The sequence below is a fragment of the Crotalus tigris genome, unplaced genomic scaffold (assembly GCF_016545835.1).
Source record: "Crotalus tigris isolate CLP2741 ecotype Arizona unplaced genomic scaffold, ASM1654583v1 scf7180000017764.6130737, whole genome shotgun sequence".
NCBI classification, from domain to species: Eukaryota; Metazoa; Chordata; class Lepidosauria; order Squamata; family Viperidae; genus Crotalus; species Crotalus tigris.
Genome location: NW_024096618.1, coordinates 5,418,996 through 5,440,962, shown reverse-complemented (window position 1 = coordinate 5,440,962; position 21,967 = coordinate 5,418,996). Strand labels below are relative to the sequence as shown.

General features: G+C 40.6%; 1 protein-coding gene across 3 annotated transcripts in view; it reads left to right on the top strand.

The window, feature by feature from the left end:
- The window catches only part of SHISAL1 (shisa like 1), a 104,860-nt gene that overhangs the window by 22,517 nt on the left and 60,376 nt on the right, over window positions 1–21,967 (top strand). For all 3 annotated transcript variants that reach the window (XM_039341365.1, XM_039341364.1, XM_039341363.1), the window contains one exon: window positions 19,153–19,252. In XM_039341365.1, coding sequence (XP_039197299.1) covers window positions 19,186–19,252 — 67 coding nt within the window. In that variant the 5' untranslated portion in view covers window positions 19,153–19,185. The remainder of the gene's footprint in view (window positions 1–19,152; window positions 19,253–21,967) is intronic.

Here is a 21,967-nt window from a genome sequence, read left to right as displayed (position 1 = left end):
CAGGAATAAATCATTGTGATAGCAAGTAATGAAGCATGTGAATAAGTAAACTGTGTGGTTTTAATGGTTTGTGGATAGTTTTGCTTCCATTTAGGAAATGGATTGATAAAGGCCCCGCTCTTAGCTGTGTATAGCAAGATCAGCAGCTAGACGTCCCTAAGGCTTTATTCTACCCACAGCATAGACACCATTAATACTCCAAAAGCTCCTCGGTTCTTCTTCAGTAGCATGTTACATTCAACTCATCCATCACTATATTATCAGTCCATGTGTCCATTTCATTCCATGAGGTACAAAGGCAGGACCGGGAGTTTTCTTGGTAAAAAATACAGAAGTGGTTTATCCTATGGGAAAGAAAATGCAAAGACAGAATTACAGTAGGAGCAAGGCACATAAGAAACAACCATCAGTGCAAAAGAATATGAGTTTCAATACCTGTTTCAATTGGAAATCGACAGAATATGCGAACCTGAACTACTGCTTGTGATTGGAGACTGCAGTGCTGCAGTTGGAAACCTCAGAGAGGAAAATGAAGTTGGATCATCTGGCTTAAGAAACCAAAATGACACGGTAGGATGACTTATCAGTTTCGGCCACTGTTTCTTCATAGCTAACACAGTCCTCAAACAACCAAAACATGCCTGCACACATGAAGATCACCAGAAGGACTATGTTATTGCTAAGATGAGCTGTGGGGGGGGGGGCTCAATTACAGCATCAAAAGATATAGTGCTGATTGTGGAATGGATCAAGAACTGCTCACATCCAAGTTCCAAATTAAGCAAAAGAAGAAGAAAGCCAGACAGCTATGATCTTGAACACATGCCCACCAGTTTTAAGGAGAGCATCAAGAATTGCTTTGAGCCCTACAGTCAAAAAGACTTTAGAGATTTGGATTGATTTGACAATTTAATTGTGTAAATGAAAGTAGTAAGATAACAACTGGTGTAATAATAGGTTTGTTTTAGATACGATAGATAATTTTATTGAGATTTAAATTTTACTTAACAGGTTGAAATGTTTTTGTTTGTTTGTTTTTTGTTTATATAGAAACCTATTTTGTAATAGCAGAAGAGTTAGATCTATGATAAGAGAAGAAAGGGTATTAATTAATGATGTATTAAATTAAGAGATGGAATATATATGAAAATATTAGAATATTATTCTTGGAATATTATGTGTTGTAGAAGAGATACCCAAAGTCTTATTAATATGTTTGTTTAAGATTAATTGGAATAGGTTAATTAATTAGTGGAACTTAAAAGCAGGAGTGATTTATATAGATGTAATAGGGATGATTTTGTGGATTGATTGAATTTTAAGAAGAAATAGATTAAACTAAATTTGTTATATTATGTGAGGGAAATAGAGGGGAAATTCTGTAAGGTATTAATTTTAGCTGTACATATATGACTTGTTTTGCTATGATTGATTACCCTTTCACCACAGTGTTTTCCTGAGCATTTTGATGTAAAAAATAAAAAAAAACAAAATGTGTAAAAAAAAATTGCTTTGAGCCCTGTTGATAGAGAACCAGAGAAATTGGGCCATGAACTCAAAGGGGCCATTAAGGATAAATATGAAAAGAAACTGCCAAAAATAAAGAAAGAGAAGAAAACAAAGTGGATGCCACTAGAAATTGCCAAGAACTTAAAAAAGCCAAATGCACTGGTAGACTTGCTGAAGCAATGTTATTTTGTGGGATTAATCCCACATTTGTGTTACCCCTTCGCCCTGGTCTAACCTTTTGGTATGTTTCCCATTGTCTTATCTTTTTTGACCCCATCATTCTATTACCTTTATAAAACTCAATAAAAATATTTATATAAAAAAAAGCCAAATGCACTAAAGACAAAAACCTCAGAAAAGAACAAAGTTTCAGAGAGCTGTTAGAAGAGACAAGAAGCAGTACTACAACACCTGTAAAGATGCTGAAGATGGAAACAGACATGAAAAAACAAGGAAAGTCCTTTCAAAAGATGTCTAAACTCAAAATGAGGTTCCAACCTCGATTTGTTATGTTAAAGGATATCAACAGGCAGATTATAACCAATTCAAAAGAGATCTAAGGAAGGTGGAAGGAGTATATTGAAATACTAGAGGTCAACATCCAAGATACCTTAAAAGATATTTTTTTACTTATAAGAGTCTCTAGGATTAGAAGCTGATGTTTATTAGCACTCTGGTCATTATGAAGCGGAAAGTCTTCTACTACTACAGGAAAAGTTGGAATGCCCACAGAAGTATGGCAAGCCACAAGGTTCAAACCAAGCTATGTCAGTGAATCTGGAAAAATGACATACAATTAGAATGGCCAATAGATTGTTTCTTTTCATATTTATTCTTAATGACCCCTTTAAGTTTATTCCATAATTTCTCTGGTTCTCTTATCAATACAATCTACATTCCAATACCAAAAAAAGATTCGTAACACACTGTGCAGTAAATCTATGACTAATCATGTTCCCACATTGGAGAAGTATTCGATAGCCACACAGACCACTCCCACCTGTATGTGTACATTGGAATATTGCACTATTTCAATCAGTAAAGATAGTGCTCAGCTTATAACTATAATTGAACCTGGAATTACAGTTTTATTTATTTTTATTTAGAGTATGGCATCTACAGAAGTTATTCAATCACTGATATACAATTTTAGTTTTAACAAAGCGTCAGCATGCATATGTGTGTGTGTATATATGTATGATATATGAAAAGTACAATATAGGAGATATAATTTAATGTTATATAGATAAAACCATAATTAAATCACCATAATATGGAACCATAGTACTGCAGTGGGATAGAAGCTAACCATCTAACTGCTGGTGTGGCTGCAATGAGATCATCCCAGGTGGCTTGAAATTTCTTGAGGAGACATTCTTGAATTATTTGTATTATAGTTTGTTCCCGGAGCACCACAGTCCCATTGTGGACTCTCAGCAATTCCCTACTTAGAGCTTTATCTTAGTTCTGGCATAGCCTGTCCTGATTCGGTTCAGGTGGCTCCATATTTTTCAGGACAACTGCATTCCTGCAATTGGTTGTGTTGGATCTGCTTGAGCTGTTTAGTTATGGTCAGTGCTTTTTTTATAAAAAAAAAAAAAAAGGTGCTGGAACTCCCACATGTCATACAACCCACCTTGCCTACCCTACAAGGTTTCATCCAAAAGAGGTGCCGGAACTCCGTTCTGGGCGTTCTATGAGAAAAAAAGCCCTGGTTATGGTTATTAAAGATCACCCATTTTAATCACCATTCTTCATCTAGATCGTAAGATTGTGGTAGTGGGTTAGAATGCAGTATTGCAGGCTAACTCTGCCGACTGCCAACAGTTCGATTGTGACCTGCTCTAGACCTAATGGCATAGAAACTATTGCCTCTTTTTTCAGACTCCTTATTAATCCAAATTTTGTGGTGGAAAAGTCTCCAACTTTGCATGTATTTTCATGCTTTTATTTGCAATGTTATGGATAGTGATATGAAATGTTTCTGTTGTTGTTTAGCATAAATTCCATAGGAAACAGGGTGTTGTATCTAATCTCATTATATGTCTTTGCTATTGCAGAAGAACACTGTTTAATAGGAATTGTTTATTTCCTAATTTTTTAGAAGAATGGTTTGCAGTTCTGTCTTGGTAATTTTGATACTTTAACTCTAACTAAATCTAAATACTTTTAATTGCAAGCATGGATTTTTAATGAAATGATGATCGATACTGGCTTTAGCTCCAGATTAGCTTTCCTTGTTTCTGTAAGAGAGCCATTTTATCAAGCAAGCCTTTTCCCTACAAAGCTAAAATAATTCTGTTTACCACAAAAGGAAGATTTTATTTGGTCAGATGCATTTGTCTTGTAGAATCTTGCCAATAAGAAACTAACATTTAAAAAAGGTCAGGGAAACGCAGCTGAGCCCAAGCTCTGTCAAATATGTGCTTCAAGCTACTGACATTTTCTTTATATGTTTTTGTCACTTAAAATGTACTTTATTTTAAAATGTACTTCATTTCAAAACTATATTTAACACTTATTTAAAATTGTAACTTGTTGAATGTTCAAATAGACCATCTGATTTGTTCTGGATTTTTTTTAATATAAATCCTTAATGCATTCCTCAAATAATAAGTTATGAAAGCTGTCTTTTCAGATGGGAAATGCATTGGTAAAATCCTGCAGAGGATGTTAGGAAGAAAAAGGTATAGAAGTAAAGCTTTCTTTGGATCCTGATAGCCTTATGGTCCCATAATAGAATTTTCCTGGCAATTGGTATTTCATGGGAACAATAGATTGCTGCTGAATTTTTCCAGGATTTTTTTACTTGTCAGTCTGAGAAGTATTAACTAGGCCCAACTCCACTTTAACTTTTTGAGATCATTTAAGGCAGTGGTTCTCAACCTTTTTAATGCCATGACCCCAACCAATTGTAAGTCGAGGACTACCCAACCGATCATACGTCGAGGACTTTCCCTGCCCGGGAGCACCGCGTATGCGTGGTGCCGCTCCCTGCGCCAGCCGAGGCGTAGCTGGCAAGTGGCAGAGATGGCGCAGGCCGACCACCGGCTGGGCCACCAGCTGGCCCAGCCCAAGGGAGGTAAGGCACCCGCCGGGCCCCACGCACACCAGCAACCCTCCCTGCACCCGCCGGCCTCCCACCCCTGGCCCTCTTTTACTTACATTTTTAGTAGTTGCTCAGCAGGGAGGGGTGGAAACTTCCAGACAGCTCGCCTTCGCTGCAGACAACTTGCAGCACCGTTTGCAGAATGGGACTTTTGGCGGGCTCAGCAGGGCAGAGACAGCCTGGACAATTCCTATTGGCTTTTGAAAGCCAATAGAATTAGACTCTATTCAAGAGAGTCTATTCTATTGGCTTTCAAAAGCCGATAGAATAAAAGGGAGTAGCACAGCTAAGGAAAAGGGGGGAAAAATGGCGGACTGCGTTGTTTGGCGACCCCCGTGAAATGGTCGTTCGACCCCAAATGGGGTCCCGACCCACTGGTTGAGAACCACTGATTTAAGGCATTATGATTTTGGTCTTCCTCTGGGATTTTTTGTTTGTTGCAATACTCAATCTAGCCAATGACTGGTATTTCCTGATGGTCTCTCTCTTTCAAATATTAACCACCCTCCAATCAGCAGGCCATAAAAAGATCCACCTGCTGAAATGGCCACCAAGAGAAGTGACAAGAAATGCAATAACACTCAACCAGTAAGGAATATTTTTCTTTGAAAGAGGCACCCTTGTTGGTCTTTTCTATTAATTTTGAAGGTGGAAGAATTAGCCACTAGATCAGGGGTCTTCAAACTTGGCCCTTTTGTGACTTGTGGACTTCAACTCCCAGAATTCCTCAGCTGGCTGAGACCCAGATTCCTCCGGACCGGGTCTCACTCAGTCAGGGGGTGATTCTCCATCCAGAACCCCAATGGCTAAAATTAGCCGTCTGGCACTTGAGCGCTCGATCTTAACAAGGGAGCTTTATTCGCAAGGGGTCATCAGGGTAATTCAGGCTTCTCACCGCCCTTCCACAAATCGCATATACGAGGTCACGTGGAAAAACTTTCAATCTTGGTGTTCCTGCCGGAACCTGTCCATCGGGGAACTAACGGTCCCCAACATCTTGGATTACTTGTTAGACAGTCTGGAGAGGGGCTTGGCCCCAAACACACTACGCAGACAGATCGCCGCCCTTTCCACGGTTCTCTCTTGTAACTCGGGGGAGTCACTGAGCCATCATCCTTTATTCCGTTCCTTTCTTAAAGGGGCCGCAAATGTCAGGCCCTCCCACCGTACACAGGTACCCTTCGTGGGATCTACCACGGGTCCTAAGGGTGCTTACCAAGGCACCATTTGAGCCACTAAAAGAATGCGACCTCCACTTCCTGTCCCATAAGGTAGCATTTTTGGTGGCAATCACGTCGGCCCGACGTATTTCTGAATTAGCGGCGCTCTCAATACGGGATGACCTGTGTTTCTTCCACAGGGACCGAGTAGTCCTGCGACTAGACCCCACCTTCATCCCAAAAGTCAATTCCTTATTTCACAGGAGGTTGAGAAATACTGATCTTTTGCTTTGCATTGTGGCATGAGAGTTTACAATGCAGATTTTGAGACAGGTCCTCATGAAGATTCACTCAGTTTTCTCTACATCCCTGCCCAGGCCTTTGTGAGGCTACAATAATCCTGTTGCTTCTCTTCAAGCATGTCTTCTTGACAGCATGTTCTTTTTTTTCTCTTTCCTATGATTTTTTTTTTTCCCCTATAGTTTCAGATTCATTGACAAACTCCCAATCTGTCATTACACAGAAGTTATTGTTTGTCTTGTTTGGCAAAGAAACACAAGTTTCAATTCATGGTATCTGCTTTTCCAGTGGTGTGCAGTAATTAGGTTTTTGCTTTTTGCTTTTGGTTCTAAAGTCAGAAAGTGAAAAAAAATAAATAAGCCAGTTTGGAAGCTGCACATTTAACTCTAGACATATTTTTCCCCCTAGGTGCAGCTTGTCAAAGGCCTGTCCTCCCAATCCTGTTTCATCCTTAGTGACACTTTGGGGATTTTTTGGAAGTTCTGTGCCTTGTCCACACAGATGATTTATTTTTATTTTTTTAAATGAAGCAAAGAAATGCAAATCACCAGACTTAAAGTCTGTGTATCCTAGAGTTAAATTTCTTTTGATGGCAGATATTTAGGTGAATGCTACAAAAAAAAAAAAAAAAAAGCTGGAATCAAGGGCCTCCTGGGGAGAGGTGTCAAAAAAATCAAGATGGGGGCCGTGACTACATGATTGGTACAGTGGCAAACTTTCCAGACCATTGCTGCAGCAAATAGCCATATCCCTGTTTGCAGAGGTGGATGTTTGTTTCACAACCTTAAGGTAATTTGAGCATAATATGTGGGTCTGGGGTCCATTAGTGTGGTGCCCCAGGAGGAGGGTAATTTCTCTGGATAAACAAAAAATGTCACTGAAGAGCCATACTCTTTGCTGGCTAATGCACTGCCCGAAGTGTGTTTGTGGTATAAATAAACCACACTATAGATGCAAATAGGCTAGAAAATGTTTTTCTAATCCTCACTTCTTTAGCTCCCCTACAATGCACCAGCTTTTTATAATTATATTTATTCATTTGTGCTTGAAGTTAGAAGCTTAATGAGATGAGGTTTTTTTTCTCCATAAGGCTACTTCCTAAATGTATTTTACCAAAATGATATTTTGCTATACTCTGAGAAAAAAGCACCACACATGAGTGCCTCTACTCATAACAATCCTGCAGAGTAGAGCAGGGGTCTCCAACCCCCGGTCCGTGGACCAGGCCACGACATGCCAGCAACCGGTCTGCACAAACAAGCAAAGCCCCATCCATAGGAAGCAGGCAGCACATAAAACCACACCCCCTCCAGTCCGCGGAAAAACCTCTCTCCATGAAACCGGTCCCTGATGCCCAAAAGGTTGGGGACCTCTGTAGTAGAGCATATAACTGATCTATAGTTCTGGGAATCAGATAGGGAACTCTGAGGGTCAAATAGGGACTGGTCCAGCACCTTAACTGTTATGCTATGTTTGCTTTTTTAACAATTCTGGCAAGGTAGAGGAGGAGATGGCAGTGGCAGACCACTTCTAAAAAATTCTGCCAAGACAACCTCAGGGACTTGTCCAAGACAGTTGGTTGCTGTGAGTCAACACTGACTCGAAAGCACCCCAAAAATAAAATAAGATACACACATCAGTAGGCTTTCTTTCTCCTTGAAGCAGCAATTCATGGTGCACAATAATTGAAGAGAATAAAATTCATGCCTGGGTCATATTTACTTTATGAGTGACGAGTGATTCATTCCATGCTCCCATTTGCAAGTCCTAAGATGCTTACTGTCAGCAAAGATGAATGTAGGGAAATGTAAGAGGATTCAGGATATAAGGAGAAAAATAAAAGTCTTTTTTTTTTTTTCTAAAGAACGTTTTCCTTTTTTGCAACATAAACCGCTGTTGTCAGTCCAAGGGTGATTTTCACCATGACATTTGCAATTCATTAGTTTGTTGTTCCATTTCAATTATTCTCGGCTTCTCTTTATCTGGGCTTTATGGGGCACATTTTATGATGGAAACTTCAGTGTTGAACATGAAACGCTCACATTCAAATGTTCAGATCAGGATTACATAGTTTTCTAGACTAAAATATTCTGGTCTTTTCTTGGCTGTAATTTAACAATAGCCCCTGCACTGAGGGACAGCTTATAGCTATCCAGGCAGGAAAGCTTCAGCCAAAAGGCAGCTTAGGTATTTCTGTACCCACCCACCCCAATTTATTTTATGTCAAAAACTATTATGATAGCAGTTTATGCCCAAGGACATCAAGGACACATTATTTGCAAGATTAGGTTTAATTTAAAACAAGTTGCAGGGGTGGATACAACTGCCTGAAGGTTAAATCCAAATTATGTTTAGTTTTTGGATGATTTTTTCATGGTGGTTAATGTCACCAAGGATAAACCTTATGGGTGTTTTTTTTTTAAGGTTGAATCAACTCAGCATCTGGTAATTTCATGGGTTCATCCTTCAAGTTTTATTATTTGTTTATTACATTTATATCCTGCTGTAATTCAATTAAGGACTCTCAGCGGTTAAATGCAATGTAAACACAGTAAAAAAAGTGAAAATTTAAGAACAGAATTATGAAATAAGAATAAACAGTACCAATCTCAAAGAGTTTTAAGCTGTTTCTGGAAGTCAGGGAGAAAGCCAACTTAATTACAGCAGTTCCCAAAAAAAATCCCAGCCCTTGTCACAAGTTGTATCCTCTGGAAAGATCATGTAACTTGGGCTGATTCCAGTTCTGAACCTGACCTACTGCTAACTGTTTAAACCTTTAAAGCAGTATTTCTCGTGTTCCAAGGAAGTAGTGATGAAGGCTAAAGATAATTCCATGAGAAGGGGAGCTAATGGACGTTGCAAAGAGGGTAGAGAATGAATCAGTTCCCGAATTCCTCTCTGGATGAAGGAGAGGACTTGGGAACATCCACAGGGCTCCACACAGATGTTCCCCATAACAAGACTACAAAACAGCAAATCTCTGCCGAGCTCCGAAAGTGAGGAAAAGAAACATGGAACACTGGGTTGATCCACTTCCTTTCTTAAAATGGCTTGTAAATTCCTTTTTGGATATTAAGAACTTCAAAAGGACAAGTTTTATTATACTGGATGATTTTCATTCAATCCATAACGAAGAAGTTTTATATAAATTTAAAGCTTAAAAAGAAAAGCAGTAAAATTGTGATTAGAATGTTGGTCTTAGAAAGCCTTTTCTTTTAGTATTGTATCCTGCATTGGTGACTCCCTGTTGTCGAATCAGCCTCACTATTCACTTCTGAACGTTTTGCAGATGGAAGTTCAAACCCCATGTTACATAGTTCTTCCTCTAAGCTAAGTCCAGCATTCAGAAAGTTTTTCAAGGCAAAGGTTTTCAAGATATCACAGACAAAACATGTGCTTGATGGGCAAGCAGAGGAGATTCTATAACCTGAGAGTTCCAACTTTATGAAGAGTTGAGAGATCATCCCCCATAAGTATTGAGAAAGAGATTGACTGTAGAACTTGCAGATGAAAGCACATCCTAACTCTAATTCCAGGTGGTCAACTATTCAAAAGCCAGAGTACAGATTATTTGGAGCACTGCTTCTCAATCTTAGCAATTTTAAGAATTGTGGACTTCAACACCCACAATTCCAGGAATTGGAAGTCTGCACATCTTAAAGTTTCTGAAGTTGGAAAACATTAGTTTAGAGCCCAATTAACTATAATAAAAGCAGGCAGAATCTCACATATTTTGTTGTTGTTGTGGCATAGATGAATGACATTCTGTTTGTCTCTCTCAAAAGTAGATTGATGGTTTTCCTTCTGCTAATTTGGTTTTCTGCTTATTAATCACAATCTTTTGCCCCGAAGGTGGTTAATCCATATGAACTGTTAATGTGAATACTTGTCATTTGTTAATATCACTGCTCCCTGAAAAAGTAAATAGCAATTAGCCAACCAAGATTTAATAAAGAATGAAAATCAGAAAGCTATCAGTTTGAATGTGAGATCTGCAGTGGAAAGCCAGAGGGCTTTGAGATTCAAAGTGGCATTTCAGAAGCAACAAGATTCAATCCTGTGATCTAATGGAGAAACATCAAAGACATCTGCAGTTACTTCATTGTTCTGTGCAGAATGGGATGCAATTAGGAGAGTAAGTCTGCAAATTTTCAGTTCAAACCCTAAAGGGTTCATTGCAAAAAAATTTTTAAAAATCCCATATGACTTCTTTTGAAGCAGAAATAGCAGGGGTGAGCACGACACAACTCAGCAGGCTCCCTGTGTTTACAGTAGAGGAACTTCAGAGAGGTTGTGCTGAACCTTCGTAAAAAGTGTCCTATCCAAAATAAACCCTCTTTAAACAATGGTTAAAGAGTCAGCTCTGTTTAAAGATCAGGTGGACCATTACTTTCTGAGAACTTGATTTTCTAGTCTTGTTGACAATCATGCCTCTTTGGGGGAAGATTCAGAAGTCAGCCAACTTCTTGCATCTTGTAACTCCCATGGTTTTCAAAATAAAGATCTTTAAATACAAATGTCTAATCTTCATCCCTTTGATCATTTCCTTTCTTGGCAGCCAAGCCTGGCATAATTTCTTTCTTCTTGGCAAGCCAATCCCTTACGGGAATAATGCAGGACATCCATTTGCAAATCTAGTATAATATACATTCCCAGGATCTTGGATCATGATAGAAATCTGCGTACCTAAAAACCAAGCAAAGCTTTGATTGTACCATTGGGGCATCTTCACCTTTTTTGACCACGTTCTGCATGTCAAGTCAGAGCTCCCCAAAAAATTAAGTCTTGGAGTTGTGGCTTGTGGCTCTGTTAGGAATTTGATAGAATTGATAGAAAACTCTAAGACAGAACATGTGTCCCTCCCCAAAGCAAGAAGAAGCAGTCTGACAGGCAGGGTTCTGCAGAAGTGATCAAAAGGTTGATTTCTCATTGTGGAGATTCCAACTTTGGAAGGAAAACTTCGGCAGTATTTCATGCTTAAAAAGCCAGAAATCCCAAAGGTGCTTTTTCAAGAAGCCACTGGACTTCCTTGTTTTTCTCTGAAGATATTTCGCTTCTCATCCAAGAAGCTTCTTCAGCTCTGGCTGGATGATGGGGAATGGAAGGATTTATACTCCTTTCAGACAGCTGGTCATTTGCATTCTTTTAGAGTCATTGATGCCACTTGGAGGCTTATCTGTGTCGTCAGGGTCACCTGAGTAATGCAAAAGGATGTGCAGCCTTCTTGGAACTGTTGAAAGGACTGTTTTAGACTGGAGATACATGATCTCGTATCCCTCCCTCTCTGTTGAGAGAGGGCTGTTTAATTTTGACATAGACAGCCTCTATGACCCCTCTTTCAAACCAGCGGTCCTCTCTGTCCAAATTGTGGACTTTGCTATCTTTGAAAGAGTGGCCTTTGTCTTTTAAATGCAAGTGGACTGCTGAATTGTATCCTGATGGGTTTGTTCTCCTAGATTGTGTCATGCATTTATGAAGTAGTTGTTTTATTTCCCCAACATACCGATCTGCACATGGTTCACTGCATTGTACTGTATATACCACGTCGTTCAGTTTGTGTCTGGGTGTTTTATTCTTGGCGTAGACAAACTTCTGCCTTAGTATATTCTTGGGTTTGAAATGTGTATATATGTTGTGTTGGCTGAAGATCCTCCTGAGCTTTTCTGATATTCCTACAATGTATGGAATGACTACATGGCTTTGTTTATTGTTTTCTTCTTTGTCTGTTATGGAGGAGCTCCTGCTGGATCTTTTTTGGGGATTGGAGAATCTCCATAGACATTAAAACGTCAGAAAGTATCCAGATGTCCACCAAATCTACAATGTGTCCTCAAGACTCTTCTTGAAATATTGGACTTAATTCAACACTTTGAAACACCTTGGAAATTTGATTTGGAGATTGATTTCAGGGTTGATAGACTCAGGTCGCTTTCAATTCAATCCCCCCTTTAAAGCTTCATAGAGCCTTAGTTGCTGAAATCAGAAGCTGAATGATCTGCAGCTACATTAATTGCTGCTGTAATGAGAGTTGTCCAAGCTTCTCTCTCAATTCATATCAGAAGGACTCTGCCCACATCGTTTCCAGCTTAATAGCTTTTATGAAAAGGCAGGTGCTTTCCTGAGCTGTGGCTCAATTCATCAGATGCATAGAAGTCCCACATCAGTCTAGTCTCTGCCTTTTCATCAAATGTGTTAATCGGAAAAAGTGCAACCAGACCCTTCTGATCCTTTGGCCAACCTAGATTTAACATGGCTCTCCTCCTATAATGTCCCCATTCATATCAGTTCCAAATTAAGGGGGCGCTCCCTCTTTATTTTTCCACCAAGAATGCTGCATGTTCTCTCACCATCTCCACAACGAGGCTTTCTGATTTTCCAAGGATTTGGAAGCTTGTTCCTACTACTCTAGAGTTGGATGTGAGTATTGGGGGTCTCTAGTCCGACCTTCGGATCAATGGAGGCATCCTCATTGAAGTATCCCTGACTGGTAGCTTTTAACCCTCTGCTTGAACACCTCCAGGGAAAAGGAGTCCACAATTTCTCTGGGTTTTGATAGCTAAAATATTCCATTGGAATCTGCTTTCCTCTGTCTTTGGTTCATTATTCCATGTTTAGAACTTGGAAATGATCAAGAAGAGGTCTGGAGTTTTTGTGTTGAAAGCCTAGGTCTCTTTAAGGCAAAGGTGTCAAACTCAATTTCATTGCGGTTGCCCTCGGGGCCGGGTGGGTGTGGCCAGGGTGGGTGCAGCCTACTGGGTGGGCGTGGATGGAGTGGGTGTGGCCTACTGAGTGGCCTTGGCCAGCTCTACATCGTTCGCGTCAAGGGTGCCTGTGGGGGCCTGGGTAGGAGTGGGATAGATCTGAGGGTCTCTGGCAGAAGGGGGGGGGACCAGGGCAAGTGCCAGGGCATGGTCCACTGGAGGAGCCTCACTGTTCCTCTCAGGCCATGCAGGGGGAGGGGCTTATGGAGCTAAGACTGAATGCATTTCAGCATAGATGGCCACCACAAAATTGTACATTGACTCCTGGCTGGCCTGGGCCAGGGCCAAGGCAGTGGGGGTCGTTCCCTCACTGTTTCCAGGATGGCTTCGCGGGCCACATGAAACCACTTCGCGGGCCGCATCTGGCCCGGGCCTTGTGTTTGACATGTCTGAGTTAGGGTCATCCTTTATCTTAGTCAAAGACTTTGACCATTCCTGCTCTTCTCTCCTCTCCTCTCCTCTCCTCTCCTCTCCTCTCCCTCTACTCTCTCCTCTCTTCTCTCTCCTCTCAGTCTTCCCTTACTCTTCTCCACCACATGAAACCATTTCGCAGGCCGCATCCGGTCCCTGGGCCTTGTGTTTGACATGTCTGCTTTAAGGTATAAGTCTTAGCAACCTGATCATCCTGGCTCCTCTTCTTCAAACCTGTTCTGGGTTCTTTGAATCCGTCTTAAAGTGCAATTTCAAATGTATGGCATTTTGGGGGAAACAAAGTGCTATTACATTCCTCTCCGTATCGCCTTTTCTCAAACAGAACCATATCTAACCTTTCAATCTTTTGTAGTTCTTCCATCATCCTAGTTGCTTTTCTCTGACCCTGATCCAGATTCACCAAATCTTTAAATCAGAGTTTTCTCAACTTTGACAGCTATAAGATGTGTGAATTTCAACTCCAGAATTCCCCAGCCAGCACGTAGCGAACAAAGGGGAAAGGTGTACACCGCTTAGAGAGTGCTTGCACTTAAAAGCGGTATATAAGTCTCATAAATAAATAAATTTTCTGTAATATAGAAATTGGCTTTTGTATTGTGATTGTTTATATTAAGCAGCCTATGTTAAACAACTTAATCAGGTTAAAGTAACACTGATTATATTTGTATGAGCTGTGGTGGTGCAGTGGTTAGAATGCAGTAATCCAGGCTACTCCTGCTGACTCCCATCTGCCAGCAGTTTGGCAGTTCGGGTCTCACAGGCTCAAGTGGACTCAGCCTTCCATCCTTCCGAAGTCGGTAAAATGAGGACCCAGATTGTTGGGGGCAATAGGCTGACTCTGTAAACCACTTACAGAGGGCTGTAAAGCACTGTGAAGTGGTATACAAATCTAAGTGCTATTGCTATTCTACTCTTGCTTCTTGTTTTCAAAAGGTTCTACATAGTTATCTCTTTGATAATTCTTTTATCTTCCTAATCACCCAATGAGGTAGAGTGGCAAAGGGGAGGAGAGGCTGACTGAAAGTTCCCCATGAATTTTCATAGCTGACTGAGCAGTGAATTTTCTTCTGCCCACATGGCTCTGCCGACATGGCACTTGATTATTTGTTGGATTGTATCCTGAGATAGCAACAGTTTGAAGATGTAAGCTTGGAAATGCTTGATTTCCAATTTTGTTGGCACTAGGATAGCAATTGTAGATGGGACACCACTGCAAGGGTTATTGAGTTAATGATAGGTGCTTACTTCTATTGTTAGAAATAGATGCTTAGTACTATATTTATTTTCTATTTGTATAAATACATAATTAGGAGTGCATTTTATGGATTATTAGGAAAGCAAATTCTCCATAAATTTAAATTTTGAGCATGTAGAAAAGGAGAATCAGCTCTGTTTTCCAGTAACCTTTCAAGGATAAATTCCCAACTCTGCAGATTTCTCGTCCAATGTTTATAGAAAATGAAACTAGATCAGACTTAGGAGTGACTGAATGGGCGTAGGTCTTACATTAGGAGCTTTGTGAGATGGCCAAGAGCTCCCTTTGATATTTTCTTAAATGTTTTAAAAAAACTGTTGTGCTTAATACCAGCCAGAAGCCTTTGAACATGACTGGTTCTGTTCTAATACTTTCTGATTAAGCCATTTTCATTTCCAATGCATTGCTTTACTGTACTCAAAGTTATAACTGCCAAAACACCTTAGGGAGATATTTACGCAAGTGAGATTCGAACAGCTTGACACAATGGTCAGATATGGGAGATTCCATTCTATACCTTACAATGAGCGTCTCTGCATTTGCGGAGCGGCAGAGGTAGAAGACCTGGCTCACTTTATGCGAGTGAGATTCGAACAGCTTGACACAATGGTCAGATATGGGAGATTCCATTCTATACCTTACAATGAGCGTCTCTGCATTTGCAGAGCGGCAGAGGTAGAAGACCTGGCTCACATCCTATTCGATTGTTGCCTGTACAAGAGGGTGAGAGTCAGGTACCTCGGTCTATATACCAAACGAATGACTCATTGGGATCCCCACATCAAAACAACTTACCTTATGTGCGGCCAGAACTTGAAAATAACATTTAACACAGCACAGTATTTAAACAAAATGGTTTGGTTGAGATCTGTATATGTGCGACTAATTGGTTTAGATTGCAAGGGTGACTCCAAGATATAATTTTATCATATTTTATCTATATTTTAAATTACTGTACTCTATTTTAATTTCATTTTAGACTGTATTTTACTCCAATTTCATCTTAAGTCATATTTTACTCTAGTTCCATTTTAAACTGCATTTTATCAAATTTTATTTTAAACTGTTTTTACCAGACTTTGGTAATGATTTGTTGCTGGAACTTTGCACTTTGATATGGCCCAACACCTGCTAGATTCTTTCTACTCTCTTTTTTGCTTTCTTTTTATTTATTTATTTGACTGCTCTTATCAGTTTCTGGTTTTCATAGGGAAACATGGCACGTGACTCTGGATTTGTATTTTATTAACCTGCAAAAACTTTTTGAACTGAAGTAGTTAGAAAATATTTTCTATGTCTCCGTTTGCTCCCTGCTTTGAGCAACAATATATAGGATTATAGAGAGAAGGAGGAGGCTGACACTCAAGGGGGAAAACAGGGCCTGGCTAGCAACCTGCAAATTTTAGTTTATTTTTTTTCTAAAAGGTTTGATGCACTTATAAAATCTGTGGAAAACATTTTGAAAAAAATAGACACTAAACACTTTAAACTTACAAAAAGAACCTGTTTTCAAAGTAACAGATTCATTGGGAAGAAATACAGACACAGAAACAACACATTGTGGAGAATATTGAGAAGAAATGTGATTTCCTAGCTGTAAACTGGCCAGGAAGAAATATAGACTCAGAAGTAATAGAACAGATTCCATATACCAGGGGTCCCCAATCCACAGTCCATGAACCAGTACCAGGCCATGGCATGCCAGCAACTGGGCCACACAAACAAGCAAGGCCCCATCAGCGAGATGCAGACAGCACACAAAACCATGCACTCTCTGGTCGACGGAAAAGCCTCTCTCCATAGAACCTGTTCGCAGTGCCCAAAAGGTTGGGGACCTCTGCTATATACCTTCCAAAAACTTAACATGTTGCTATTATATAATAGCAGAGAACTCTCTGGCTGGACTAGTTGCAAAAGATTTTTTTAAGGGGTTTGAAGGAGAGTGGCAATGGACTTTATGCATCTAATTGATGAGTGATCTTATCTGTTTCTTTGAGGGAAGATAGATTGGCTTTGGAGATTGGACTTATTGTATTCAATTAATCAGCAATTGATAAGAGATGCATCTTATAAAGAAATAACGGATATTTGATCCGGGATCAATTAGGATTAATATTTGGGATGTTTTGGGATTGAAGCCATGGTAAATTTTCTACAAGTTGATTGTAATCACAGTTTGTTAACAGAGGGTTTTGGAATTTCAAACTTCCCTTTTTTTTATTCACAATTTTATTACTTTTATGTAATGTATTTATTACTATTGTTTTTATGGTAACTATTTTATTATTAATATAGTTTATAGATGACAGGTTAATAATTTGTAAAAAGAAGTTAGTGGTTTACTAATTTAAAATTCTTTTGGCCTGTTTCACAAAGGATGGGAAACCAGCATTGCTGTATTATATTAATCAGTATTCAGCTAGGGTGAATGTTATTTGTATACTTGTTAGTCTTTTTTTTCTTTTTCTTTTTTTAAGATGCTTTTTTAATGTCTTTTTTGCTGTTTTTTAATTCTTTTGTCCTTTAAAATATTTGGTGTTTTGTATTTTAACCTTCCTTGAATAAACTCCGAGGTGGCGCAGCAGTTAGGGTGCAGTACTGCAGGCCACTTTAGCTGACTGTGTTCAGCAGGTCAGCGGTTCAAATCTCACCGGCTCAAGGTTGACTCAGCCTTCCATCCTTCCGGGGTAGGTAAAATGAGGATCCAGATTGTTGGGGGCAATGTAAATATATATATACATTGCGTACTGGTGTACACCGCTTAGAGAGTGCTTGCACTTAAAGCGGTATATAAGTCTCATAAATAAATAAATAAGCTCAAATTTGGCCATTGCAACTTGACTTTAGAGACCTGTCAGTTGATTTATATTTACTTCTAAGAACCATCATCTCTGTTGGGACAAGATGAAAAGAAGCTATGGGTTTTTTTGAGGTAATCTTTCCCAGTATTGCAACTGAAAGAAATTGTAGATTGAGTTTTGGGTACTAGTTAAATAACGCTCAGTAAATCCAGAAAGACTCAGAAATTCTATTTCACACATTAGTCTAGAAACTAATACCTGAAGTCCAAACAATTCTGCCATATAAACATTCTGTGAAGGTTCTGGCTGATGAACCCAACCAAGCAAACACCTTCGAGACATTCCAATCTCTTAATGTAAAACTTTATTGAGTACATCATTTTGGCATGTATGAAAGCAAAACCAGCTCTGACAAACCGCAGGCCAAACTCTTATAGTAAAAGTATAGAATTCCCCCTCCCATCCCTGAACAAGTCACATTGCCCAATTAGGTGCAATTATATTGTTATGAGAAAATGTCTCTGAGTCAGATCAGATACCTGATGAATCGCCCTTGATTCTCACAGTCTGCCTTCTTTATGTTTGTAGCCCGCATTCCATTTCCCCATTCTCCCTGCAAGTTTGTTGGCAGCAAGCTAAGAAGTAATCATTGTTGCAGCAGCAAAGTGAGCTTCAAGTTTGAAACATTCCTTTACCACTTATAGATTCTTCGTAGTACTTATGAACTGCAAAACAAAAAAGGTTACACCATCAGAGGTTCTACATACTTTGGTTGAGTATACTTCAATCTTGAAAAGCCAGAAGATGATATTGGCTGCAGAGCCTTAAAGCTTCATCCTCTTTGTCATGCCAATCTTTTGGGCACCAGGGACCAGTTCCACGGAGAAAGGTTTTCCATGGACCAGAGAGGACATGGTTTTGTGTGCTGCCTGCATCCCATGGATGGGGCTTTGCTTGTTTGTGCGGACTGGTTGCTGGCATGCCACGGCCCATTATCGGTCCACACACCAGGGGTTGGGGACCCCTGCATTACAGGTTGAAGGTGAAGTTTTTTAAGCCTTTTGTTTAGTTAAATCAGTGGTTCTCAACCTTTTTGATGCCGTGACCCCCAACCAGTTGTAAGTTGAGGACTACTCAACCGGTCGTAAGTCGAGGACTACCCAACCAGTCGTAAATCGAGGGCTTTCCCTACCCGGGAGTGCGCACATGCGTGGTGCCGCCCCCTGCGCCAGCCGAGGCATAGCTGGCAAGGGGCAGCGACGGCGCAGGGCGACCACCGGCTGGGCCACCAGCTGGCCCAGCCCAAGGCAGGTAAGGCACCCGCCGGGCCCCACGCATGCCAGCAACCCTCCCTGCACTCACTGGCCTCCCACCTCCCACCCTGGCCCTCTTTTACTTACATTTTTAGTAGTTGCTCAGCAGGGAGGGGTGGAAGCTTCCAGACAGCTCGCCTTCACTGCAGACAACTTGCAGCACCGTTTGCAGAATGGGGCTTTTGGCGGGCTCAGCAGGGGAGAGACAGCCTGGACAATTCCTATTGGCTTTTGAAAGCCAATAGAATTAGACTCTATTCAAGAGAGTCTATTCTATTGGCTTTCAAAAGCCAATAGAATAAAAGGGAGTAGCACAGCTAAGGAAAAGGGGAAAAAATGCCGGAAGCCTTGTTTGGCGACCCCCGTGAAATGGTCGTTCGACCCCAAATGGGGTCCCGACCCACAGGTTGAGAACCGCTGAGTTAAATAAATCAATGTATATATATATATATATAGCGTAGGTGCATATATGTCCCCTTCTTCTAACTTCACAATTTTGTCTGATTCATTAGGTAATTCTCAAACAGCTCAATGAAAAGAAAACAATGACAAGTTGTGGTCGGCAATCCTTACATACACTGATGATTGTATTCTGTGCACTCTTGTCAGCAGGTAAGTTTGACTTTTTAATTTATCAGTGGTTTTTGTTTTGATTTGCCTGAAATCAGTGGCTTTTGTTTTGATTTGCCTAAAATAATATTGTGCTTAAGCCCGAGTTGCTAAGAAAAACAAAAAATAAACGTCTTTTTTGTATGAACTTTTCATAGGTCAGCACAGAGTTAATAAAAGACAACAGAAGAAAATGACACTTGTTTTTCTTACAAAAGCTCCTTTCACCATCTGGCTGTTTTGTTCCTGTTTATTTTTAAATAACAATAGAGCTGATATGTCTTGGGAAAGGCAAGTAAACCGCCCTAGAAATAGTTTATTTAATATGGGTGCATATTATTTCCTGCTGTTCATTGGTTTAATAGATCAACGCCAGTAAAAATAACCTAGTGGCAGATATTTCAAGACCTCTGAATATCTTGAGTAGAAAGATCTTTAAAATGCAGAGTTTGGGGAAAACAGGGTGAAAAGAGTTTTTAAGAAGAGGTCGATCTGCACCTCAGATAAGATGGTGTCGAAGAACAATGGCATTTCCAGGTTGACATGGACTTTGTGATTATACCTAGGACTATGGATCCAGAAAGGTCAAGATGGCGGTAGCAATTGTCTACCACATGTAAAAAAAAACTAGGTGGGGTTTTGATTATATGGCTGTGGCCATGATCATGACTCTTTTTTCTCTCCTTCTTAAGGACACTACAACTGGGACAGAGCAGGATATAATGACTGATTCTCCCGTTTCTGAAAAGCTCATAATCTACTAATTGTCTAGATGTGTCTCCCACCCTAGTTAAAATAAGCAACCATTTTTACCTTCACAAAGGTGGACTTTGATTTAATTGTCCCTTATGTGAACTACAGCAACTACAACCACAGGCTCCTAAAGGACTCTCACAAGGCTATATTGATCAAGGGCAGATTGCAATAGATGTTTGGGTTTTGTATCCTTTTGTTCTCTTGAATGTCCCAGAAACCTTTGTATTTCATGCATTGTTAGCCACAGACAGTCAGGAGGGTGCTTGGTCTCAGAAAACTCCTTTGTTGTATTGATTTCAACAGGGAAATTAAAGGGCTTTGTTTACCGGAAAAATCAATAGGACTTAACCATTAGAGCCTAATCATAATCAGTCCGTGAAATGGAGAATCTCATTTCACATGTAAGGCTATAGCTTTGGGGGGAAAATGAAGCCATGTCTTTGGTTAGAAGAAAACGTTAAGCCTGTAGATCCATAAAATTAAGATGCCTGCGGCTGATTGGAGATATAGGACCACACCAGTGTTTTTCAATCTTGGCCACTTTAAGATGAGTGAATTTTTTTAGCCTCCAGAATTCCCCATCCAGTTTATTTCCCAGCGAGCAGTCTGCATAGAGCAGTGATGGTGAACCTATGGCACGAATGCCAGAGGCGGCACTTGGAGCCCTCTCTGTGGCCATCGCCCCAGCCCCGCCTCCCCCCGCGGCCTCTCCTCACCAGCAGCCCCCTGGAGGAGAGTCACCCCTAGGTGCGGCCCGCGTGGAGCAACGCAGCCAAGCACATGGCAGTTGGGCAGCAGATGATGCTGCAGGGCGTGGGCAGAGGCTGTGGCACCATGGCACTGCAGGGCCGCCTGGGCCATCTGTGGCAGGCTGTGGATTGCCCTGAGGGCGGGCAGGGTGAGAGTGGGGCAGGGCCGGGGGCGGGTGGGCAGAGTGGGGGCAGGTTGGGGGTGGGACGGTTTTGGGGCACTCGGTCTCTAAAAGGTTCGCCATCACTGGCATAGAAGGTGGTATAGAACCCAACATACTGGCTGGGAATTCTGGGAACTGAAGTCCACATATCTTAAAGTTGCAAGGCTGAAAAGCATTGGATTATACTGTAAAGAATTAAAAATGGTATTCAGACAATGTCAGTTCCAATGGGAAGAAAAAACTTTTTGATCAAAACTAATCTAAGCTATAACCCTGTTGCAACAGTTTGGGGAAATATAGGGGTTGGTTTGGGGGTTTTTTTGCCCCAAGTTCACAGCTGTGGCATTAAGAAAGCCCAAGATCTACCTGAGATTACAGAGGTGTGTGTGCATAGGATGAAGGGAAGAGATCTTGGAGAATGAAGAGAAGTGATGCTGCCTGGGGAAGGTGGAACTCCCAGTCACTTTAATGGTCAGAGAAAGAAACTTAGGAAGCAGCCGCCATAATGGATCAAGTAGTTAAAAGTGGCGACGGGAAGTTAATACTTGCGGATTTATTTATTTATGAGACTTATTTATTTATGAGACTTATATACCGCTTTAAGTGCAAGCACTCTCTAAGCGGTGTACACCAGTAAGCAATGTATATATATATATATATTTACATTGCCCCCAACAATCTGGGTCCTCATTTTACCTTCCCCGGAAGGATGGAAGGCTGAGTCAACCTTGAGCCGGTGAGATCTGAACCGCTGACCTGCTGAACACAGTCAGCTAAAGTGGCCTGCAGTACTGCACTCTAATTGCTGCGCCACCTCGGCTCTTTTGCCAGATTGTTAGTGTAATCTTACAATTATTATTACTATGTTGCTTTGCATGTACACTGAGCGCTTCTGTACTAGAGACAAATTCCTCATGTGTCAAATCACACTTGGCCAGATAAAGTTCAATTCAATTCAGTTCAATTAAGTAGAATTAATTCATCTAATTGTGTCTGCTGTCTGGTTTACCTGGGAGGGCTGACATCTATCCCGCAAGTATCCTAACTTT